A 26604-nucleotide genomic window follows, 5' to 3' on the forward strand; every position below is an offset into this window, starting at 1 on the left:
ATGTTGTTGTACTGATTTTTAGGTACTTGCAGCAATGCATATATTTGAATCAAGTGTTCTTGAATCAATATTTTAAAGACATCAGTAAATCAGAGTGTTTTCTTTTGCGTGAGACCTACATTTAATTTTGTTTTGGACACTACTCTTGATATTTGTGTTAGAGATGACTGAAGATGTTAGAAGTTCTTCTACATAGCAGTATGTTTATCTTAACTGTATAGTTATAAACCTGGAGCCCTAATACATCATGGGTGAAAGCAAGCTTTTCCAGTGCTTTGGTAAGAAAATAATTAGCTAACAACCTATAAATAAAGGGAAAAGATAAATTCCTATAAATGTTCTCAAAATCTTTAAATTAGGAGGAGTATTTGATTCTTAGTCTGCCTTCCAAGAGAAAAAAATTTGTCTTGAGCCTCATTACTTCCAAGTTTTTTATCTGGAAGATTTCCCTGTTGGCATTGATTTCAGCTTTCAGAACACAGGCCACTAGTATAAGGAAGACTCAGTTGTGCGAGGATTGCGTGGTGTTACATGTGCATCTGAAATTCCTTTGGCAAACGGTTATGATATGTTTTAGAGCAGCTGCCCTTCTATCTGCTCTTAGCTTCCTCCTGCCCCTTATTATTACTCTGCAAAGGCAAAAAAATACGAAAACCAAAACCAAAAGAAACTCTTAACTGAAATAGTAGTTAGCAATGCAAAGTCATGTGCACTGTTAGAAATTCTTCATCCTATTTGTGGCTGAATTATAAATTGTTCACATTGTGACACTACTGAATGGCATCTGCAGATCGGTATTGACTAGGCACTTCCTAAGCACAGTTCTAGTGATTTGGCCAGGGAACATTTGAGACTCAGTGTCTTGTCCAGGGACCTTTCTTTCTGCTTCAATCCTGGCTTTTTTATAGCTTTGTCAAAAATCTGTATTGTCATCTTAAAAAAAACAATTAGAAGAAAAAAAAAGCATGTTGCCAGTTGAGATGCATTAAGCTATTTTAGTGTATATTGTATATATGTTCTTTGTTTTAGCTTTGAGGATGATGTCTTTTTTTTGTTTCATTTTTCTTCCTATACATGTATTTCATTTTGCTGTTTAAACCTGGTGTAGTGACTTATCTTTTAGATCATGATAAGCTTTGTAATTGTTTTCTGTAAATAATACTGAACATTGTGATAGCTCACCATCTGCCAGCTCTCCAACAGAGAAAAGTACTTTGCATTCTTTTAAATTACCCTTGTAGTAGGTTTTATATTCTTTCATTTGCCACCTCCTAGAAAGTAATTTCAAGCTGAGGGCTCTGGAGGCCCTGTTGGACATTCCTTACTCAGGCTAACTCTTGAACTCCCTCATCAGTAACAGCGGCTCTGAATTTTGAGATGCCTTTCCCATTTGGAAAAATACCTCAAGCACAAACCCAAGTCTGGGGATTGCTTGTGATGTCTGTCTTCAGATAGAATTATTATTTTACATTATTGTATTCTTTGATTGTAATGATTAAATGTACAATAGTCCACTTATTTTTAAGTAATTGTAATAGGTATTGCTTTGAAAATGAATGCTCTTAAGTGTGGCCCTGCATGTTTTGATTAGTGATCTACAAATATTAAAGCATTATCCTGTGAAACCCTGTCCCATTAGGTTTCAGAAGTTATATTTCTGCCTTTTTAGATACCTTCTTTATTTTTAATGCAATATAGATTAAATACATAGTTCAGTTAAAGAGCTCATTGAAGGGGTAAGACATTCTAAGATTCAGGCTTGTATGCAGACTACACGTGAATATAAAGCCAGCAGAATCTACATAAACATTTTGAAATAAATATTGCAGATGTTCCTAAAACTTGGGTATCTCTGACAGCAACACTTAGAACTCAGTGGTTTGAGTAATTTCATTCCACATTATTTTTCTCGCTTCTAGATTTAGTTTCATGGAACTTCTTTTAATTGATTGCCTTGATGCTAGAAAAGCAAGGAACTTGAACTGTAATGTCCTCATGATAAGGAGAGTTGGAGCTGTCTCATCCGTGTGTTGATGACTATTACAATTTGAAGTCTTCAGAGACCCTTCTTAGTGAGCATGTCGTGCTTATGACAGTGATAATGCTACAAGATCATGACACTCAATTAATGTAATTTGACTTAATTTAAAATAGGGCTTTCTGCTCAAGAATGAGAAGAGATGCAATTGATAGACAAAAAAGGTTTTGATCTTTGTTGTTTATGAGCTGGTATTTGTTTATAGAAAATCATTAGGTGTATGCTCTTTGATTTTTATATATACATAAAGCTGTTTAACCTTTCTATTGCATGAATTGGCAAGCCACATGCAGTTAGAAATTCTGCATGCTAAGTTTGTCCTTGAAGTGGTGGCGTAGAGCCCTCTTCTCTTAGGTGGAGAAGTTTATTGTAATATTGGATGTTGAGAGTAGATTCAGAGTGAATGCTGTAGTGGGCAAAGCCTACTTTGATTTCTCTAGTGTCATCAAAGAAATGAGAGAAGGGACCTGTGACCATCTTTTGGAGAGCTAGTTGAGTAATTTAGTATCTTTTGCGGTTTGGGGTCAACTGTGGAAAGGAAATGTTGGCTGGTTGTGTGATGTTGATAACTACTAGCAGTCAGTGACACTGTGCAGTTACCCATTTCATGAAACAGAAATGTGTGAATCAAGAAAGACTTTAGTATATAAACATACTGTAGCAGTTTCTCCGTATTGCTGCATACTTAGCAGCAAAAAGCAGATACAGATAGTGTTAAATGTATGCACCAGTGTTTTAAAGGTTGAACAATATTACTGAGATATCACTAGTAACCTACCATTCAGGCATATAACTCAGTAAATACAGAATTCACTTGGGATTTAGAAGAAATATACATTTATTTGAGATTGATGTAGTTTAGTCATCCTAATGACATCATACAACAACTAAGACAAAGGTACTTTTAAAGTATATAGTTCTAGAAGACACAAACATATAATTCATAATATTTTCTTATTCCTACTCTGAGGCATTGCAGCAAGGAGATTACCAATCCCTTCTCCTTCAAGATTCTGTATTTTGCATAATATTAAGCCCATATATTAAAGAATACTGTGCTGCTAAAGATACCATCTTGCAGATGAAATTGTGTTAGACTACTGGTTTGTTTTATGTGAAGTTTAATATGGAATCATGAAAGCTCTTTTAAAAGAAAAAAAGGCTAGAGTGCTCGATGTTTTGCTATCACTTAAGATGCAAAATGCAGAAGAGCATCCTAATTGAGGCTGGAAGCAATAAAATATATTTGTATGCTAAAAGGCAGCTTCTCAAGTGGGTGCAACCAATTTATGCAAGAAAGAAAATGTGTATGCTGTATCCACCAAGTTGATTACTGCAGGCTCATCCCTTCGAGTCCTTCCAAGAAGCATGTGAAATGTATTCTATTTCTTATTTTGACCAAAGTATCCTTTTAAAATTTCTTCATCAATATTTGCTGTTAAGCTGATGCAACTTATTTTTTTTCTTATTATCTGCACTTGCCCACTGTGTTCCTCCCTCGTGTGCAAATCTGATTGCATTGTCTGTCTCTTCATATGTCAACATTGTAAGCCTTGCCCACTCATTCCTTATCTCCTGCAAATGCTCCGTTCTTCCTCCCGTGGTGTTCCTTTTCCTATAAATACCCTTCATCACCAACATTTGTAGCTGCTGCACTCTTCTTTTTCAACCTCCTTAGCCATTTCTACCATTATACCCATAAGGAGTTGAGGGGATGATGGATATGGTTGGCAATTGCATTACTCTAATTATTAAACATTGTCTGTGTAGATGCATTTATAAATGCTTTTATCTCTCCATGCCTGCCTTCTCTTCCCCCACGGTATACTACTTGTGTTCTTAGTCTGTAAACTCTTCATTCAGGGAAGCAGTCTTGTCTGTGTGTTTTTATATGGAACAGTATGTTCTAACTGTAACTGAGGCTAATATACTGTAAACACTGTAAAAGAATACGTTGTTATTATGTAAGATATTCTGGCTGGTGTTAACAGGAGCCTCAGCATTTGCTGTGAACTCTGTGTCTGATGGCAGTGTTGGAGCTAGAATATGGAAAACTGGAGTCTTAGGAGGCTTTGACATCTGTCACAAATGCTCCATGGCTATAATGCTGGAGGAGATAAAAATAAGGACTTAGCATGAAAGTGTATATTAAAACAGCTTTAGTACCATAACGTGGGTATGTATTTGGAGCACACTTATCCTAGCCTTTCTTTGTAAAGGTACAAAAAAATACTTACAAATGTGCAAAGGAAAAAACCTACGTGATTTTAATTGGAAGGCAATATAACAGTCCTCAAAAGGGAGACTTGTCTCCTGGGGATCTCCCTGACAGTTGGTGCTCTCCACATTTTGTATTTTGAATGGACTTTTGCTACAATGCTATGTCAATGAAACACAAATGTATCCTGGTACTTATTGGCCGTGATAATAGTTTTTTGAGGAACCGCATACAGTACAGCTGTCTGTGAGCTGAGAGAAAAGCAGTGCTTCGACTGCATCATCAGTGCCAAGTGTCCTCTACAGCATTTTGCTTACAAAGAGAGAGAAGGCAGTATTATAATCAGTCTGCCTTGAGGAATGCCGAATGAAAAAGATGACTAATGATTTATTTTTTTTTTAAATAGTAAAGCAAACTGTTAAGTAACAGGGATTACTAGAGGGATTTAGTGTTAAACATGGACTGCAATAAAATATTGATTTCAACTCTTTTTCTACTCCACCATACTACTGAAAGTTTTCATTAAGAGTTAACATGCACTTTGTCAAAATGAGTCTTACAGGGAAGAACTTAGGTCAGTGATAAACATGTCCTCCTCTTTCAGAGCGGAGGTCTAGCTCTATTGGTGTAGCAAGGCTGAAATGGTTCACAGTGTAACAAAGCTGTTTGAGAAAATTAACTCAGCCTGATAGAAGCTGCCATCTGAAAAAAAAAAAAATTGCTTTGTTTTTAATCCATACTTATGATTTTTCTCCAGACTTTACTAAAGGGCTGATCTTCATCTCCAGTGTTCATATTCAAAGTTTGGCAGAAGTGTATCTCTAATTTTATACTGCTTTCGCTTTGTAATCTGTACTGTCTTTGAGGAAAGAAAACATCCTTTAAAAAAATTCTCTTATTAATGTTCCCACACAACATAAAGGAGACTAGTAGTCTAAAAGATGTTTTCTCTGAGCATGTTCTCTCTGAGTGGATCTCAAGAGGTTAACATGCAGCTTAAAATGTATAGATAGTCTATCTGGTGTATAAAAATAGTCTAAGGACAAGGCAAAAAAAAAAAAGGAATCCTTGACATGATTTAAGAACATGTACTCACAACTGAGTAAGGAAAGATGAGTAAAGGCCTGCAAGAGGGCTTAAATGGGGATTCTGGCTAATAACATCACATGTGAGTAATACACGCAGATCACAGGTTTGCTTTTGGCATATGTTAGCAGCTAATGATGCACACACAGGGTTTTATCTGTCTTGTATGGCCTGAGTGTGGTTACATTTTATAGTCTCATACTTGTGTCAGTTTCAGCCTCCCCAAAAACCCTTTAACTGGCAAAGAGTGCCAAATCTTGGCTGTAAACTTTCAACCCTTGAAGGCAAAATTTGTGAAATTAGTGGCAATCTGGAATGTTTGTGGTGGGTGTTCCAAGGACAACAGGGTGAAGAAAGGTCCTCTTCAAAGCACACCAATGAAAGCAAGAGCTTTGTGTGACAAGCAGTATTGAAAAACCAGTTTAAGCCAAAAGCTCTTGCTTGAGGAGAGACCTTAAGAACAAAGAAATATAACTAAGCAGTTACAGAAAACATACCATTATTGTCCTGGCTTTCAAACAAAGTAATCAATAAAGGAAACCTTCCTAACTGAGGCAAAAATGGGCTCTGCTCTAGTTGCTTGTACACCGAGACTGTGCAAGTAGGGCCAAATGGTCAATGCTAATACTTCTGGTTTTTTGTAACCTTGTAATGACTAAGAATCCCAAACCTGTGTGAGCCCTCTGCTATTTCAGGCTGTTTTGCAAAACACTGATGTCCCCATCTCAGAGGAGAAGTTAAAAGAAAAAAAAGAAAAAAAAAAAAAGTGGAGGGAAACAAATCATCCTCCAGTTGGCTGGTTTTTGTGGGTGCTGTGCCAGAAATGCACGGAAAGTAGTTGGAGTATGGTTGTATTTCATGTATTTATTTGTTTTTAAAATCTGATTAACAGTATCTCATACAACTATACTTGCTTTGGACACTCAATATGCATATACTGTTGTCAGGAGTGTAACGTAGAGATATTTAAGCTTGCTTTGGTACCAAACTGTATGCATGGCAGTATGCAAGACATGAGCCTGCCCTCCCTGGTGCCATCACTAGATGGCCTCTGGTTAGCTGCTTTAAAGATATTGAGGTGTTCTGGCACTGGAGGTTAACTGGCAGAATAAAATAATTGATACTTTGTGACATGGTTTAATAATAAAAGCTAGCTACAATTTAGATAGTATTTTCACTTTAATGATCACATTTTTGGCTTAAATTTTAACTGTATATTATCTATATTTTAAACCATCTGCATACTTGATTTTAGTATAAACATAATAAAAGTGATAAGTCAGAACTGAAAGACACTGTATGTCAGCACTCTGGGATAGATTTTGCTACACAGGAAAAGGTGCTATCTTTGTTCATTGACCTATTTCTGTTTTGCCTGTTGCTTGGATTTTGGAAGATTCATTTTTATTCTATCATTCAGCCACCTCATAGTAGACTTAAGTTGAAACCTTAGTTCAATGAATGGTTACAGGACTAAGTCTTCTATTGTTTAACTGTTCTGTTCAGTCACTTTTCAATTGCTGTTTGCTAAAATGTGCCCTACTATAAGATACTTAAGTCTTTCCTATGAGTAGCAATTTGAGGATTCTGTTTCTTGAACTGGCTGTGTGTCTAAAATCTTGTCTTCTGACATTAGTTCACCAATTCATACATTAACTCATAATACGGTATTAGCTTCAAAGTTTAAAAAAAGAATATAAAATGCACAGCTGAGTTGAAAAGGGTCAATAATGGTTGCTGTAACTGTGGCAATATCCAGATTCTTTCAGAGCCTGGCCCTGGATGCAGAACACAGATCCCGCACAGACTTGCACTCCAGGAACAATATAGTGCCTACATTGATAGCTCTTTTTTTGTGCTGACGACAATAACGATGTATGTATCCCCACTGAAATTTTAAATTCTCTAGGGCAGTAAATAAAAACACTGATTCTGCAATGGCCTTTAGTGTGTGTATTTATTCCAGTTTTTAAGAGTTTGGTTTGATAACTAGAAATTTCATATGTATAGAGATTTGAAGCAATATAAGGCTGAAAATGTTTGTACAGTCCTGTGTGTATCTCAATCCACAAATATATCCACTCAGACTTATCCCATGTAAATTTATCAGCCTGAGTGGAGTTACATCACTACTTAAATTTCCCTGTGCTGCTGTGTACTTCATTGTTTATCTTGCCATAATACTTTAAAAACAAAAAATTTTCAGCCTCTGTGTTACTTTACGCAAATATGAGTATAAGAATGAGAATGCGTGAAGGAAATACAGCAGAAATTTCTGTTTGTTTTTCCCTGTCTAGTCTTTTTAAAATTATGTTTCTCAGCTAACATGCCTGTGCACTCTTCTTTCAATACTTTTTTTTTTTACAAATGCTTCACTTTTTCTCCACTGGTACTATCCCTGATTTGTTGTGCCTTTCCTGTCTTCAAACTTTGTCATATCCTTGTTCTTTTCTTTTTCAAGGAAGAATAATTATTACTATTATGATAGAGGCAAGCCATCAATATGGGGGAATTTACGTGCTAATGTAGCTATATTAGTACCTGTTCCTAGACTTTATCATATGTGGATTGCAATGAATAATAGCAATTTAAAAAACATTTTTGGACATCTGAGTGACTCTACTGTAAAACAAAAAAAACCATCAAAGCCTTAGCCTTCCTTCCCTGTTTATACCTTATGGAAGGAAAGTGAGTTGGTGTAATTAATACAGAAAGAAGGGTGATGTTAAATGATGCCTTAATCCCATGTTAAATCACAACAGGAATTGATAACTAAATAGGTGAAGATTATATGCATTGATAAAGCTACCTGAATCCATCCAGCAAGGATGGGATTTACCTGACCTCGTGGATGTCTGCAGTGTAGGCATCTACATCCTATCTGGTTACCCAGACTTCTTTATTATTGGTGGAGAGACACTGGCACTTGGGGTGATTGATCTTGTTTGGGATTAGATAAACCAACTAATGAGATGACTCTGTCCTGAACTTCCCATTTCCCCGTCTACAGCAAAAGGAGCCTGCTGTAACTCAGAGGTAGACACTAACAGGTAGCTGTCTAAAAGTTAGTGGTTGAAAATTGTCATCATGCCTCTTCGGTCAGTGGAACAAGTTACTGTAGGAAGGCAATTTCTTCTTTCTTTAAAAATAATGCTGATATCCTCAATGATGTCCATAGTACACTAGGGATTTATGCACTACAAATGCTGGGTTTGGTAGCTTTTGAAATTGTTCCAGCTAGATTTTTAAGAGGATGTTTGGACATAGCCAAGTGTAATGTAAAATAATTTGATTTACACTTTCTTACATACTTCTGGATCTGGCCTTTATCTGGTCAGCTTATGTGCTTTCTCAAGCAGATTAACAAAGGAACAAAATAATTGCAGTAATTGTCCTTGGGGAATAAAGCAAGTCTGAATATTTTATCACTTTCAGTCACTTTTCCTGTTGATATTTCTAAGTGGAAATAAATCAGGGCAATGTCTTGCTGTCTTTTTATTCTTGTTGGAGGAGTGGTTTGATGACTCATGTTGATTGGGAGTTCTTCCAATTTTAACACAGCAATTGAGGGTGTTGCATATTTAAAAAAAATAATAAAAAAAAGCAAGCTCTTCTCCCCAGTCTTCTAGTAAAATAAGGATGAAAAACAACAGCAAAAATAAAAGTCTGAAAAAGATCCTATTTTTAAATGCACTTTTTACTTTGTGTCCATGATGTCAGCCTACTGCCTTATTCACAAGTTTTTTATGGGCAAAAGCTGTATTTCAAATGTAAAAAAGCAGATGCTACAGGTTCTCTAAATATACTTGGACTCTCCTAAAATAGGTGTAAATTGTACTTAATATATCATATTTCCAGTATATAGGGACCTCTAAAACATGGTTTAAATGTAACGTGCTGGGTACAACTCATGGACCTGCCACTTCCTCAGCTGCTCGTGTCATTGCTTAGTTGCTTGTTGGAGTAGAAGGAGCAGTGCAGGGGTGGAGGGAGTAGTAACCTGGTTACTGTCATTTCCCTTTTTGGGGGGGGGAAGGAAGGATGTGTTATTTTCCAGTACATATTCTGGTGTATCATGTAGACAGTGCATAGAAGAGCACAAGTTGATCTTCCTTAAAATATTCAAAGTGCTCTTGCCTTCCATCTCCTAAACAACCACACATCAGCTCATTTGAGTACATTCGCTACATTCAATGTTTTCCCTTGCAAGATTTAGTCCTCATCTTTGTTTAGTTTGCTTTTCTTCCTACACTCTCCTGAGCTTTCTCATCCTTCTTTGTCTACTGTCTTCAGCTATCTGTTTTCGCTGTGGCAACATACCTTTTCTCCCTCTCAATGTTCTTCCCTTCTCCTTCTCCCAGAATTTTTGCTTTATTTTTCTCCTCAATTTTTCTCTGTTCTCAGTGATTTCTGCTGATTTTATTTTGCTCCCTGTGTCTCTCAACAGTCTCTGTACTGTTTCTCATCTCTTTTTCTTCATCTAGTTCTTAGTTAACGTTTGAAGGTAAATTGGTGATTCTTATGACTTAACAAAGTGATATTGTTTAGAATCGACTTGTAAGGTTGGCTTATTGCTTACTTTTTATATATGCATAAAAAGGAAAGGAAAAATGATCTCATTATGGGTATTAAATACAAGGAGCAAATAAAGATTATATAAATCTATTTATATTCTAAGGTTTCCTATAAGTAGGGTGAAGTAGTAGTGGCATTTAAAAATACAGTCTTTGAAGCATGTTTCCTTCACTGTAAGGGAGCCAGGATGATCATTGGTAGGCTTTGTCTGGGCTAGACTTGCCTGTCCTGTTGAAACTTGAATGATCTGATTTTCAAGCACGTATCTTCTATGACTGTAAACTTAGATACTTTAGGGAATGGTGAATAGGATAGTGAAACTGGAAGAGAATTCAGATAATTTAACTTTCAGTGCTCTTTCATGAGGTTTTTTATTTTATTTAACATAGGTTTCCATTTTCCCCCGTGTTTATAAAAAGGGAAGTACTCTAAGGATGGACCCTTTCTCTGAGCCCTCAGTGAAACCTAAAGTAGTAGGTAGAATATTACCTGCCAATCTGTTTTTTCTTCCCATTTTCTTTTTCCTTTTGATGTCTTTATGACTTTGGTCTATTTTTAAAACAAAGTTTCTTGTAGTTTCAGTAGGGTTTTATTTTTATGAAGGACATAACTGACACTGTTGGCACTCTGTTCAACATTGTATATTGTTTAAGTGTTGTTCTAACAGCTGCCAAAATTAGGACCGTATTGTTGAAAACCTAAATTTATAGATGCTTCTTGCCAACAGTGAAGTCAAGGTGTTTTGCTCTGCTCATGTATGCAGAAAAAGACTGAAATGTATAGGAGTTCTAACTTTACGGTTTGAAGAAGACATGTGGACATGTGTAAATGACATTGTTTGCTGACTCGTTAGATGCTAGCCACCAGGGCTGAGACCTGGAGAGGAGCTGGTAGGGTTGCAGGGGAGGAGAAGGCTGAGTGACGTACTTCTACCTTTTAGCGGCATTGCTCAACAAAATATGCTTCATACAATGTAGGAGGAGATGGGAGGTAATGAAGGACGGTGACTAGCTACTGAATGATGTCACCACACATTTGCAGAGTGGATGGTGATGACTTGCCACCTACATCACTGTGTCTTCATTGCAGAAGAAACTATTTGTAGCCAGCTTTTAGATAAGGCAATACCAGGTTTCTCATGTGATTGCTGAATAAGTGACAGGGAAGTCAGATGGAGAAGGGCTGAGGGTGTGAAAAGAAAAAAGGTAGAGCTTAAAAAAAAAAATATCTTGAAAGTCTTAATGTTAAAGAGGTGGGCTTGCAGACCAGCAAAGCACACTGAATTCATCATCAGCAATAGCTGATGATGATATAATTTAGATGAGACATCAATGAGGAAAAAAAAAAGCAGCGGAGGTATAAGTAGCTTTACCGATTGCAAGATCAGATCTCATGTCTGGACAGACCTCTGCTCTATATAAATACCTCCATGATTGTGGTTACTTCTAACTTCCTTCTTTCCTATGGAAATATTTTGTCTCTAGCAGCCAGAATTTTTTCTGATAAGATTTTTTTTAAGTTTCTTATTCCTTTTTCTTAAATCTTGCAGTAAAAGTTTGTAGATGTTTCTGTAGACTCCTTTCCAGTCATTTATTGTTGTTGCATATGTATAATGTTGCTTTTAAAAGAAAAATGAAAAATCAACATCCCATTTCTTCGAAGAATAGCGCAAAAGCAAAGCAAGGGGATATTTTGACATGTATTTGCATGTGTGTGTTGTATCTATAAAATTAAAAATACTCCTGATGGAAGTTCTTCAGGACTAGAAGGCTTTCATAGCACTCCCTTATCTGGAAGCACCTCATATTTTTTCTTTCTGCTTTTGTGAGTATAATATATTCTTTTCCTATATATTCAATGGTAGATATTCAATACACATATGTATTATACGGTAAATTACATTCAGACTTTACAAAGGCAGGTATCTGAAGAATTGAAGGTATTTCTGTTCCTTGCAAAAAAGAAAGTGTAAATAAAAGAATGTCTTTTACTTGAAGATTTTGCCAAGTTATCAGTGTTAGGGTGTTTTAACATCTGTATCAGTTTAAATAAATACTTTCCTGTGTTACCACTATGTCCACTCTTAGCCTAGGGAAAAGCCCTATGGAAAAATCCCCAGTGTCTTTTCATGTTGCTATGTAAATCCAGGGCACTGGCAATTAAAGAGTGAAAATGGTATACATGAGAAACACACTTGAAATATAATTAGAAGGTTCCTCCTTTTGTGGGCACTGCATGCATGTTTAAAATTTGTCATCAGTACAATTTTATCTCCAGTAATAATTTTCAAATTTAATTTTTCTGTATTATAGCTTTACTAAAAATAGTGTTTCTAAAAGCTTAAACTTGATCAAGATGTAATTTAAGAATAGGTAGATCTATTTAGTTAGCTAAAATAATATTTTAAAATAATAAAAAGATGCTATATTACAGGAGAATCATATTTGTGCTCAGGTATGATTGTTATGGCTTCATTGTTGCTACTAGTTGTCTGTTACAACAGACAATGATTTCCTTCTCTGCTTTTGTTGGCAATAGTTACGGTAGTGAGCAGGCACATCCACATATGAGAAGCAGGTATGATCACAGCGCATGTGCATTTTGGATGACTGGAAAGTGGTGATGGTTTCACGTTAATTTTTTTCTGCCAGCTGTGTGCTTCGCCTCAGAGATAGCAAAGGTGGTGTGTGCAGGTGCTATGATCCAAAGCCTTTTTCTTGCGGTAATTGATGTTGGTCTGACAGGCTCTAACAGAGGATTTCAGTGTCCTTCAAGAGTTTGTATTGGCCCTTCAGTTGTCTTTTCAACAAGAAACAAGCTGCAAAGAGCATGCTGAAGGATGGCTAACTGATCGGATACGGGATTTCGAGGCTTGTTGTAATATGGAGAAGCTTGCTGTGAGACAAAGCCTTAATATTTCATTCATTGGTGCCAGTGATTTCCAGAGCCTAGACTACACAGTGGACGTGGACAGGCTTATTTACACAGCAGTTGTACAGTGTCCAAATGAAGGAACAGTAGGTAAACCCAAAAGGAGTATTGGGTGTTATTTGGCAAGTGTGGCATAGTACAGCTGACATCAGTATCTTGGTTTTGGCAATTTTAATGTCTGCTGAGGATGCTCCTCCTGCCGTCTTTGACAGACGCTCTCATTCCTTCTTCATGTAAAAACACTTTTTTGTTTCTCTCTTCCCCTTATCTCCTTCCTTGTAAACAACAAGGAGCATCTTAATTGAAGTTTGACAGAGACAGTTCTGTAACCTCCCCAGTGTTCCTGAAGACTTATGCTTTGGGTAAGATGATCACCAGGTGGACCCGCATCCCAGTGGGGCACAACTCACTGCTAAAGTGGAGAGGTTTTTGGCTTGCTTTGTGCTCAGGATGACACGTACTTTTTTGATGGAGCTTTTTCTGAGAACCATTTGTCCTCTTACGAGGCTGGAAAAGGTGAAACAAGTCCTGTCAGTTGTTCTAGAGAAACAGAGCTGACAATGTCCTCTTTACAGCTGAGAATTCAAGGAGTATAAGAGCCTGATGATCTGCTGGATAAGGAATGTTGAAAACCTTGCAAGAATATTCGGAAAAGCCAGTTATGTAGATACTGTGGTGGTGATCACAATATAAAAACTCTGACAGAACATACTGAAAAACATCCTGTGAATATCCTGTCAAAATACCTCAATTTAAAAATATTTCTACTATAAGGATTTCTAACTGTAGGATTTGTAACAAAAAGTAAAAACGTAAAGCTTCTTAGAACAGTGAATGATAATAAAAAGTAAGGCTGAGGAGAAATTCTAACCTGGAGTTTAAGGTTATAGCATGTATTCAATAATTGTGACCCAGTTTAATCCTTCTGGGTAAATCATGTAGCTTCATCTCCTAGGAGAGGCAGGAATCAGAGTGTGTGCAAGATTTTATGAGTCATTGCTTTAGACTTTAGAAGGTAACATATGCTTGACTCAGTTTGGATGAATAGAAACCTGTTTTTTCTTAAGACTGGAATTTAATTTGTCATTCTGCAACATTAGAGCAATTTATTTTTTTCTTGAATTTCGAAGAAAAAGCACATAACAAATGAGTGGAAAAATAATAGTATTTGAAAATTTGAATAGCACTTCAGGCATTTAGGCAAATTGTAGACCTGAAAGAAAATGCTATTATTGAAAGAATCCTAACACAGTAACAATTGTACACTAGATTGTAAAAGGAATAAGTTAGAAATACTTCAGACTAGAAATCAGAAATTATCCATTCTGTCTAGTGAGTTAAGACAGTGAAGATGCTAGAAGTGATGTAGTTTGAGGGTGTGAAAATACTAACACTCTGTTATTATGCCAGAGGTTCAATTTCTTTCAGCTTTGGCAGAAAAGCTGACCATGCACGCTCAGCAAACCATTTGCCTCACTCTAGACGAGGTTTGGAAAATAAAGCCAATAATTTATTGTTTTAACTAACAGAGTAATAATTTCTTAAATCACTGTGTCTCTAGCTACCTTATATACAACTGTTCTCATATGAAGATTTTTTTTTTTTGCTTAGTAATAGGAAGCAGTTGGCAGCTGATTTTAAAGGACAGGAGAATACGTTTTAACATAATTAGTGAATATTTTGTTGTTTTGGTTTTTTTCTTCCCAGAATGGATAAACTTGTAGGAATAAGCTTTCTGTTTTCCAGCAACTCTAAGAAATGTTCTCAACTCTGCCCTTGTCCCCTCCAAACAAAACCTTTCTCATGAAGGTTAAATACATATGAATAATAAAGCTAATACATTATTGCAAATAATATAAACAATAGAATATAGATTATGTTAATACATATCAATAATAAAGGCAAATAATTAGAAAATAACAAACACAGTCATATTTGGGTTTAATAATGTTTTCTTTGGTGTGCTTTACTGGTATTTAATCTGACAAGTAGTTATGGAAAAAGAAGTTTAAATCTTAATTTTTTTTCTTTGAATTTTGTTTTTCTTTGAAGAATGGCTTTTTGTACAACCACAGATTTTCAAACTAACAATTGGGCTGAGATGGGAGGAGGGAGGGAAAAGCAGCAACTTGGTGCTGGGCATGCATCTGGTACAGCAAATGCTGCCAGACCCAGGAGAACTACCAAAATGAAGAATTCCTCTTAATGTCATCTTTGTGTTTCAGTAAGCACTTTATTAATGAATACTACAGCCTGGCAAAAGATCAAATGCCAGATTATGTCAACAAGGCTTAGTTAAATTTACATGGGTGACTTAAAAGAAATTCAAATGGATAGTTATGTTTAACTGTAATTCTGTTTCCCTGGGTTTATAATGGACCATTTCTAGAGTAATTGTAGCATACCTTAATGCTTTGCTTCTTAAATACCTAATGCTTCCTCAAGTTTATCTACAAACTTCCTTTAAAAATGTCCATATATAAACATCAACAAGAAACTCAAGAATTTGACTGTATTAAAAATTCTTCAGAGGTATTAAGTAGGTGACTTAGGCTGTATATTTATATATTTGGAAACTAAATATTTAAACAAGTAAAAGGCAAACTCATCTGTGTATTTTGTATGCTTTTTTCCCTTTTGGAGAAGCAGAAACAAACTTGACCGTATGGTGGATATTCTCAAGCTTCTGGTTTCCACCCTGAGATCTCCTGCAGTGCATGTTTTCTTCCTACCATGTTTCATTCCTTTCTGAATCCTGTGCTTTTCCATGTACTCCTTATGGTGAAGATTCAGTGAAATGGAGTTTTAAAATGATAGTACTAGTGTTGCTATTTTTCTTGAATAGAATACCATTGTTCAGTAAGTTCTCAATGAATGGTCTTCCATTTTCCTGTGCAAAAACAAGGCAACGGCTACCATTAAAGGTATATACTGTCTTTTATATTGGCTTTGGCCCCCATTTGTGTTAATGAGAACAGGGCTGAACAACTGGCTGTGTCATCTGCATGAAAGATACCTGTCTTTAAGGTAGACTTATCTCTTGGGTACTAATGGGGTTGGCAGCCATTTTGAAGGAAGGCAGATTTTCCTCAGAATATTTTGTAAAAGTATTATTTTTCAACCTCAGCTCAGGTATGAAAAATTCAGTTTGGAAGGGTAACAGTGATATTACTATGAATATATTTTTTTAAAAGTACCTGAGCAGATGATTCCAGCAGAGTTTTAAGTATAGCAGAAATCTGAAAAATCAGTGTTTCTGTATCTCTGAGATCACTAGATGATCAGATGCAATCTATAGTTTCTTAAAAAAAAAAAAAAAGACTCAGTATTGTTAACATTAAGTCCACTTAATGTTCCTGTAAATACTGAGTAAATCCATCTCCCCCTTTATGCAAGGGAAAATGAAATACTTCTTTTAATCAGATTTTTCTCTTGATTTCTGTAAGTTTGTTGTTTTTTTTTTTTCTGGGCAGATATGGACTCCTATTATGTATGCCTGCTGAGCTGAGCATGAGTGGCACCCAGCTTTAGTTGGTGCTTATGATGTGGACTTGTGCAGTGTATACAAATAAAGGATCTGTGCTCCCCCTTTGTGTCTTTCATCTAGTCCCTACTACTTGCGTGTGTGGCGGGGGGAGAGTTTTTTAAAATATACTTTTACATTCAGAGCAGTCACTAAAACATGACTCTTACATAAATGTTTAAAATGCTGTGCATTTTGATTCTACTGACTTTTTTATACACCCCTTAAGGAAAGGAGGGGGGTTAGTTTTATCAATTCAAAGTAAACAGTTTTTTAAAATGGTGATTTTAGTATTTCAAGTATTGCATGACCTTAAAAGTTCTATTGTAATTTCTTCATGCCTTGAGCAGAAATATTATTTAGGATACTGAAGAAGAATAATACTAAAAATATTAATGTAATCTCTGCAACAGGAGATTGCAAACAGCTGTTTTTCTGTCCCTCATTCTTCAGCGAGGCAGTCACTGGCTTGTGTATCAGCATTGCTGTTGATGTGCGTAAGAGACCTGAAGAAGTCCATAAAGCTACTATTTTTTTTTTTCCTTACTTCAAAAGCTTAGTAACATCTGGAAGAATTATTTATTTTAGGGTAATTATACTCTTTGTGCTTCCATACTACCCCATTTAATACTCACATGTTGATCGTATTTAGGCTTTGTGTTTGTGCCATTTTGAAACCCTTGGTGCCAGGGCCTGCAGTTTCAGCAGTTCGCTTTGTAGAACTATTTCCTATTTTAAAAGTACATTATCTAAAAGAGATCAAGGAGTGAACCTCTCAAGTTTTGTGTAAATCTGCCTAATTTTGTCCTGTGATACCCTGCGCCTCATCAGGAGAATTTTAATTTATTGCCTTCTTTTGTGCTGTGTAGTATGTCACTTGTGCAACAACTATTCACAGCTTAAAACATAGATCTGTCCACATAAAATCACGTTAGTAATACTGAAGTTCCTAACGCATTTCATGGTTTCAAGGCTGAAAATTTACTTGGAATGGGTCGTTTGGTTCATTTGCTTTGCATACTATTCTCAGGTCTGTTTTTATAGGATTTGGGAAGCAGAATTATTTATTTTAACAGTAACACTGGAAGTACAGTCAACTTACCCCAAGATGAGCGTTTTAATAGGTAAAATGTAAGATCCAAGCAGCTGTACCATTAATGTGACGTAAAGAAGGAAAAGACAATGGGGAATAGACTAGGATGGATATTGATAGGGAAGGAGATGTTTAAAGATATTGTAGAACAAAGGCTAAAAGCATCTTGAGCTCATGTGCTAATGTATACGCTGCACAGAAAATGGAAGAAAAGCACTGAATCTGCTAGTTTATGATCAGGTTAGATTAACAAAACATGTGGATGAGCCTACTTACTAATTAAAAATTAAGTATATTTTTCTTGCATCTGTTTAGTATAATGTTTATTTTAAAAGGGATGTATGGAATTTTGTATGGCAGGGCTTTACATCACAACAAATCGAAGGTAGTATGTTTAGCTTGCCACTCTGTCTCTTCCCTTGCTCCCAAAAGGAAAAAATAAAAGCTGTACTAGTTGAGTTCTGCAACAGTGGTTCTCTGCCCTGGATAAATTTAATACATGCACTGTCAGTAAGATATTTTAATGTTGACTGATGAACGTGTTGTAGGCCATCAAGATAATCTGTTTGCAATAGACATGATTAAGTTTTTAGTGAAACAGTGACTTCTGTCAGTTGACTTTGAAATAGTGGTGACTCTGATATCTACCCATATGTCATAAGGAACAGTTTGTGCAGTGTTGTATACCTTGTCCACGCTTTTCCATCTGTGCTTAAGCAGCAGCTAGGGTTCTTTTTTTCTTTTGTTGTGGAGAACTCTTGGGTTTTTTTCTTATTGGTAAAAACAAATAAACAAAATTTCAGACTAGACCTGCTCCCCTGTTCTTTTTTCCAGATCATGTATATATTTGTCAGAGGTTCCCAATTCCCATATCACTTTATTTTTCTTCTTCTTTCATATTATTGAAATAAAATAGCTTCTCTTTGGCTTGTCTGGAGAGTTTCTTTCTTTACCCTTTCTGAGGTAGTTTGTTCTAGATTTGTTGTGGAAACTTTAGGTTTCTTGGAGCCTTTGGCATGATGCTCTCCTACAAATCCCCTTTGAGTTTAGAAACTGCCAGCATCTCTTTGTAGGGCTCTCCTCTCCATTTTTTCCAAGCCTCTGGTCTCCCCCTTTTTTGGTGATGCAAGTGATCTCTCTCTAAATGGAGATCCCTTCCTGTTTTAACTTTATCAGATGCCTTTTTCTCTCATATAACCCACAACCTACACCTGAACATCTCAGAGGAGGCAAACAACTGGGCTAAAAAAAAATAGTCTGAGCACAGATTCCTCTAAATGGTTAGTCTCTGCTTTGTTTTAAAAAAAATATTAAAAAATCATGATGATTATGTGATTATGAAGCCATTTTGGGCAGTGCAGAGCCTTTCTGAGCTTGTTTTTTGTTTTCATTCAATCACAGCTTGAATAGTATGGCTTTAGAGACTTAGTGTATCTGCTTCACTCAGGTCTTGGATGAGAGCCAATTGTCTGCCACTTGATCTGTACACAACGTAAAATTATTCAAAGTGGGCTGATAAAGTGCATGGAACAACTGGGGGGCTGGTGACGATACTGCTGCCCATAACTGAATTTATTGTTATTTTGTAGCTTGGTAAATATATTGTATTAGCTGTTGCTTTGGGATTTGCAGGCACTAATTTTCATTCATTTTCATCTTTTTTCAGCCACAGTGTTATGATCTATTCTTCTGGATGTGGTTCTACTTACAGTGCCATCTTTTTGTTGCTTCTGAAATTAGGACAGTCCAAAAATCTTCAGTGAGAACATAAGTACTTGCTTGCTAAGTAGAGGTTCACTGTATGTCTGTGCACTGATCAATATAGTTATCTAATTAACTCATAAAAGCCATTAAAGGTGGTTTTCTTTGAATCTGTAATGGGTGTAGGTCCTGAACAGCCAAGCATTTACCTCTGTGCTGCAGCACTTGAGGTCAACCAAAAGTTGAAGTGTTAGCTCTCTGTGTCAGGTTGGAGGGGCTTGAACCAAGAGGCCTTCAGGAAGAGCTGCTTGGTTGTAAAACTGTTCTTTTTCTTCTCTCCCCCCCCCCCCCCTTTTTTTTTTTAACTTGGACTTTAACAAATATTACTGTAATTTGCATTCTTCAGGGCTGCGAAGGTTGGCTGAGTGGGTGGTAGGGTAACCACAATTTGGAGGGTTTTTCTTTTTTTATTTGGACTTGGGATGCAACTTGAATGTTCTAATAAATTCTGTAAATGAGCCCAGATTTCTGGATATGTAATTTATAAATAATCAAAATAAATAAGGGATAACATTGCTGTTTCTGCAGCCATTTTTCTCTTCTGGCCTAAAAGGCACTTAGTGTAAAACTCATCTGTCTTATTTTGGTGATATTGTTTCCATGATAAGTTTTGTATGAGGAGTGATAATGGTGGTATCAGCCTGACCTTGGGGGTGCAGTATGGATGTGTAAAGGTACAGATTTGCTTTTAAAAATGAACGAAATGGGTCCGCTTGCAAAAATCTCAGATAGCGGAGACAAAGATAGGTAAATCCCAAATAAAATATTTCAAATTGACAGGAGAGAAGCAGAGAGGGGAAAGAAAGAAAAACCCCAAAACCTTGTGATGGAAGTTTTATCAACTTGTGGAATGGAACACTCATTAATGATGCTAGATTTTTTTTTCTGTGAAGTCTCATTTTATTTAAATTCTTTTTGCTATATTAAATAAATCTTTGTTGCCACTTTGTTGCAAATAGTAAAACTAAATTATGTGGTGGAATACCATCAGAAGGAAATGCCCTTGTGCATATCTTAGAGCATCCAGGGACTTCAAGTTTGCAGTGAAGTAACTTATATCTTGGATTTTATTTTTAATATCTTGTAGTGTGTTGTTAGCAATAAAGTATAAGTGTAATAATCTCTAGTCATCCATTGAGAAGCCTATCTGGAGGCTTGCTTATGGAATGGGTCAGTTGATCACTTTATTCCAAGCACTGTGGATTTTGTTTTGCTATAAAATCCTGCCTTGTTAATACCTGTTTATGTAATCCATTTTAAGTTTTAACAGGGTTAAGCATTTTCAGAAGTAATTAAAAAAATTGTTGGATTAGGAGATTGAGGACCATATTTAGTCAGTCAGTGTCAAGGATCTATGGTAGGGGAAATTATCTTTAGTTTGCATCTCCAAATTGTCAATTTTATCTCTGTCCAAAACTGAGGGTAAGCAACTGAGAGCGCTGCCTTCTAACATTCTTTCATACAGAGGAGGGGTGGGGGGAAGAAGTAGAGTACTAAAGGGATAAGCTTTCTCTACAAAGCTGTCCAAAGCTTTAGTCTCCTCCATACCACAAAAATTTCTGTGGTGTAGCTTTTCACTTTTAGTACTGGCAGCACAAATGTGTTATCACAATGTGTAACAAAGCATCCTGTTCATATTGAACCATATTGGGTCAGACTATGAAGAGAGAATCCGTAAGGAAATGCAGGTGTGCTGGTCTTTAAGGAAAAAAAGTACATATTTTCTTTTAACCTGTGTAATATCAAGTAGTCTATATTCAGAGACTTGTCAAAGTAATTTTTTTTCCCTGAATTTTCTTAAAGGCAGTCTCTTTCACAGAAATATTTTTGCAATATTCTGAATACCTGGTTGAGTCCTGCAGTAGATGTTTTTGATCACACCATGCCACTGTTCTTTGGTCTATTTGATCTTTTGCACTGCCTTCATACGGTTTAAACACAAATTTCCCAGCCACCAGGCTGGACATTCCTGCGGCAGCTGAACTTTTGCCTCTGTTGGGACATGAGTCTGGGTGGGCAGAGAAGTCATCTGGTAGCTGTGACTGGAGAAGCACCAGCTGCCTGGGATGGGCAATGGTAAAGGAAGTTTTGCACGGTCCTTACAGTCACGCAGCGGAGCCGGTTGTGGACACATGGATGTTTCATAGACATGTCTTGAAAGCTCTGAGAAACAACTACTTTGGATGCGAGAACTGAGATTCTTGGAAGCTTTTCCAGTCTGTATGTTTTGGGGAGAACAAGTGGCATACGCTTAACCAGGTGATGATCGCTGCTGACTTGCACCCCTCCACCAGAGCATGAGGGTGATAAACTCATTCAAGTAGCAGTAACAATTTTTTAACTTTGGTAAAAAAAGGAAGAAAAAAATCTGGTTTCTCTTCTTTCTCCTGTTTTCAGAAATTTCTGAAAAGAAAGGAAAAAAAAAGTCAGGTTGAAGCTCTCCTGTCATAGAACAGTTAATCCCTAATTGCTGAAGTTTACTTGGATTGTAGACAAGTGGACATAGTCTTAATGTTGCACAGGTCTTACCAGTATTTCCATAGGTGGCACTACGGTCTCCGGCGAGGATAGGATCTTAAAACGATGCTGGCATCCGTGACGTTATTCTTTGGGTTTTTTGGGGTCACAAGCCTCTTGACTCCAGAGCTCCTGGTGAATTCATTTTTCGGCTGTCTCTGTTGTGCTTCGACAGGCTCTTGTGAAACAAGTGACAGACGGCACAAGGGTGTATCTCCCCCTTAGTAACAGTTGGTCCGGGTGTCCGTGCGGGGCTGCACTGCCAGGCGCTTTCTGTTATGGCAGCAATGAGGTATCAGCCCAGGTTAGCCGGGTGGGTGTTTCCGCTTAGTAATTAATAGATATTAATAAACCGAAGGAAAATGGAATACTACTTTTCAAAGTATATTTGGAGTCTCTTTTGTAATTTGTAGTATATATATTTAGGGACAGGGCACTAAAAAATAAAATCCAGGTATGTGTAGCGTTTTCCATGTCTGACTTCGAACCCGTGCATGAAAGTAGTGATTTAATACTTCATTCTTTGTGACAAAAATGATTCAAAGAGCCATATTTTTCAGGGCTTTTGATCTGAAGGTTTTCGAGGGTGTCCAATACAGCTTAGACAACTAACCGGGAAGATAATCCGTGCCATAAATCCTTTGTTTCGTCTTTTCTCCCTCAGAAACTCACCTCCGCGCACCCGCTGGCAGCGGTGGCGGTAAGACTGGCCCGGTAACCGTGCCGGCTCCCGCGCATGAGAGGCGACCCCCCCCCGCCCCCCCGCCCGCGGAATGGTTCCGCCCGCCGCCGTGCCCAGTCATGTGCGCGGGCCGACCCGGCCCGCCGCCTCCCGCCTCGTCCCCTCAGAGCGCGGCTGGGCCGGCCCTCGCACAGGCAGTGTGGCTCCTGCGGCCTCCTTCCGAACAAAAGGGCTTAGGGAAATAAAATCGTGTGGTTAATAAGACTTTGGAAAGCGAGGGCAGGCGGTCTCGGTTGTGAATATTTTCTGATTTTTCCAGAAATCAAGCAGAAGATTGAGCTGCTGATGTCAGTTAACTCTGAGAAGTCGTCCTCTTCAGAAAGGTACAGCTGCATCTCTTGCATGAACGATTCATGGTGTAGCATTGCCAAGCAGCGGCGCAGGGCTTTTTTCTTTTCCTCGGCAAGTTTGCTAGCATTGTTTACGTATTGCATGCTGGTTATTGTACCGTATCCGTTGAGCCTCTCTTTTTGGTTAAGCTTTGTGCGTTTTTGCAGAGATTTATTGATTTCTTTTTTTAATGAAGCCTACTGGGCTGCAGCATGCAAATCATACTACAGCAGGCTGCTGGTTTGTGTGTGCTGGTGTTGCAGACCTTGCTCCTTTTCACTGTCATGCAAGCAGCATCTCGATTTCTAAATTCGTTTTCAAAGACCTCGCGTTTTTGTTGTGTTGCAGGAAACCGTTCCACGGTTGCAAAGGGTTCCTTTCAATTTAGATGCGTAGGAAATGTAACTTGGTGAAGCGTTTCATGTCCTGTTATGTGGAAAGGGAGTGTCCTTTGCAAAGTAGCTCAGGAATCGCAAATCCTCCAATTAGTCACATTCTGTAAGATAGATGTGATCCTTGTTCAAGTCTGTGCTAGGAAATGGAGCAGTCGCTGCATGCAGTAATGGTTCATGCCTGCAGGTAAGGACAAAATGACTCAGAAGTGTTTTTAAAGCAATTATTTTATCTGTCAATCAGATTATTACAATTTCAAGTAGCTGTTTCATTTTAAAGAAATATTTTGAGGTACTAAATGCACATTAAGTTTTCTGATGTGAAATAACCTCCTGGTGATTATTTTGTTGATTTTAAATGATCCAGCCCTGCTCACTTCTATTTTGCTTGTGACTGAATTTTAGGAGAGATTTTTATTTTCAAAATTGCTTAAATCCAGAGCAACATTTTTTTTCCCCCAAAATTATTTACAGTAATCATTTTGGCTGTATGCAAAAGACCATCCAAATGTTCTATTTTGCTATTTTAATATTGGACGTTGGCAAAAAAAATTACTAATTTTAAGGACTCAGACTGTATGTTTAGCTGAATTTATTATCTAAAGTACATTTTATTGAATGGCTTAGCATAGAAGGACATAACGCACTGAAAGCTATCTTATGGAAACAGGCTAAAAGACCATCTTTCAAAATGCTCAAGTGCTGTGTGGCATGCATGGTTTTAAAAAACAAAATGAGCAGTTTAATTTAATTTAATTTGTAAGTATATTTGTGTAAGATACATAGAAGCAAACTGCATTGCCTTTCACTAGCTGTAGTATAACAAAATATCAGCAATGAGAGATACAGAAAATGGTGGGGGGGAATGGGTTGTTAAGTCACCTTTCCAAAATGGAGAAATATAAGAGGAGCTTTGAGAGATATTTTATTTATTTATTTATTCAAAATTAAGACTCATAAAAGAAAATGTTAATTTTTGTTTGTTTACCTCTATCCCACCCTGATGCCTAAAATTTTTAAATACAAGATTAATAAAATGGTGGTGATAACAGAGAGGATGATGGGGTGAAAATAGTAAAGGAAACAGGTGTTAACTTGATTTTTTGGAAAGGCTTTTGTTGGCATTGCTGGGGGGGAATTCAGTATATAATGTAGATATTTATTAATATGAATGTTATGCAGCACCCTAAAAGTCATCAGTCTGTTTTTGAGCAAACATGCTCATAGTTGAACTAATGGTGTTCTTAGATGAATAGGTCCCTGTAAAGGATTATAATACATAATGAGAAAAAGATGCATTTGTCTGAGATCCATTTAAATGCCATTCATTAAAAAGTAAGATTTTGTAACAGCATGATGCATTATCTTGCAATAAGATTAAAATGTGAATGTTGCATATGCACATAGATTTCTTTTGAGGATTTAAATATGTGGTACTGTTCACCTGGAGATTGATTTGACACATCAGCTGCACAATTTACGTAGTCAATTATAAATGAAAACAACTTAATATATCTGAGGTTTTGTTTTTTTAATAACCACATTCTTTTCACCTATCTAAAAATAGACTGAATTTTTTTGCAAGCTGTTATGAAACAGTGCTGTCTGTCCTATTAGCTGCCAGTTCCTTTCAAGGCCTTTTCAAAATTACTGTATAAGATGTTTTTAAGGAAAAAAAAATTATAGTATTGAGTGTCTGAACTGCTAAACTGCCCTCAGTCTGCTGTATAACAAAATTGCAGAGTGTGTTCATACCATACAGACATGAAAATATGCGGAGTTGGTTTTTTTTGACAAACACAGAAAGGTAATTCATACTTGCATGTTTTTTTATTATCAGTTTTTACCCTTGCTCCTAGTGGTTGGACTTTTTGAGAAGCTTGAGTTCTCCGGGTGGAAGTGCTGGGTGGAAGATCTGAAAGAGTCCATGGCTTGTTTCTTGTTTTCTACACTAGCAGAGGCTGCTAGACAGTGCTTGCATAGCAGGAGGGGAGGGGAGAGGAGGTGCTCTGTGCATTTACAGAAACTGGTGAAATGGGAATAGGGAAGGAATGAGAGAGAAGCCCTTTACTTGCCTCTTTTTTTGGTTGGTCTTTATTTTTACAAGGCAGTTTAGTGTTTGTAGGTTTTCCTGCTCGCTTGGCAAGTTCAACATGTTATCCTCTCCTAGAGAAAAAAAATGATGAGAAGGAAGCTGGAATATAATGGATGGTTTGGCTGTTGTGGAAGCTCAACATGTTAGAAAATCCTGCAGCATTCTCTTAGGATAGTTGGTTGTTTTGTTTTTAAGAAGCTTTTAGGAGACATTAGCAAGAAAGTGAGATGAATCCTTTTGTTGAGGTCCTCTGAGATGTTAAAGACATTGCAGTCTTGAAAGTAGATTAATACAAAGCTGAGACATTTTTCGTAGTGAGATTCATACACACCCCCGCCCCCCCCCCCCCCCCCCCCCCCCCGGAAAAATGTAATTGCAGATGCGGGGGATAAGATATCTGTCTTTTGGTGTGTTACGGGATATTTTATTAAGCAGACACAATCAGACAGCATCTTCAAGTCCTAAATTTCTGAGTAGTTAATGCTGCCCGTGTACGTGTTAGCAGCCTGTGACAAAGCCCTCCTTCCTTGTTGATAAGGTAACCCGGGTAACTACAGATGCATTTGTGCACATGGACGGTTACAGTGGATCAGGTAACGTACTGTAGCTTGTCACACTGAATTGATTTGTTTGGATGTCTGAGCTTTAAGCATAGCATGGAAATGTTTTCCCACAGCATGCTTACCATGTGACACACTCCTGGTTTCTTTATCTAATAAGTAGTAATTTAACTACCAGGTACCCCCATGTTCTTTATGTTTCAGTGGAGGCTGCATGAGGTTACTTGTCCAAGCCTTGCAAATGTCATTAGAAGGCAAGTAGCAGCAGCCAAACAGAGGAGGATGGTCTTTCAAGAACCCTCCAAGAAAGTAAAAACTTTCATTTCTGTTGTATGAGTTACAGACTCTTCTCCTGTACAGTATAGTCAACCCTTTTGAGCTGTACAGATTTTCTTTTTTGCCTTTTTAAGGGCTTTGAGGAATTCCTTGTAAGTTTCTGTTTCATTTTGAGAAAAGTAATTTCTTCCACCTGGATCACTTTCTGCTCTTTAGACTGCAAACCTAATGTATATAGTATTTTTCATACTCTAGGACAAAGAACTAGGTATTTTTTTAGCTCTGATTTTGGATTCTAAATTTATGTCATCTTAGCAATGCAGTTTGACCACAGGGTATTTACTGGTAAAGGTTATTAGCAAGGCTGGTAAGTCTGAAGTATTTGACCTACTCTTTTCCTGTCTTTCCGCAAAGGCTGCATATGCGCGTTTCTTTGAAATGAATTTCTGCTTCAGTGTTTTTAAAAA

At 37.1% G+C, this 26604-nt stretch overlaps 1 protein-coding gene across 4 annotated transcripts in view; it reads left to right on the plus strand.

Annotated features, from left to right (window-relative positions):
- SRPK2 (SRSF protein kinase 2) overlaps positions 1–26604 on the plus strand; it is a 148165-nt gene that overhangs the window by 24963 nt on the left and 96598 nt on the right. Inside the window, exon 3 of one of the 4 annotated variants that reach the window (XM_052791033.1) lies at positions 22744–22807. The exons of the other annotated variants lie outside the window; for them this stretch is intronic. Within the exon in view, the coding sequence (XP_052646993.1) occupies positions 22770–22807 (38 nt within the window). The 5' untranslated portion in view covers positions 22744–22769. The remainder of the gene's footprint in view (positions 1–22743; positions 22808–26604) is intronic. 4 annotated transcript variants of the gene reach the window in all.

The sequence above is a fragment of the Harpia harpyja genome, chromosome 6 (genome assembly GCF_026419915.1).
Source record: "Harpia harpyja isolate bHarHar1 chromosome 6, bHarHar1 primary haplotype, whole genome shotgun sequence".
NCBI lineage: Eukaryota > Metazoa > Chordata > Aves > Accipitriformes > Accipitridae > Harpia > Harpia harpyja.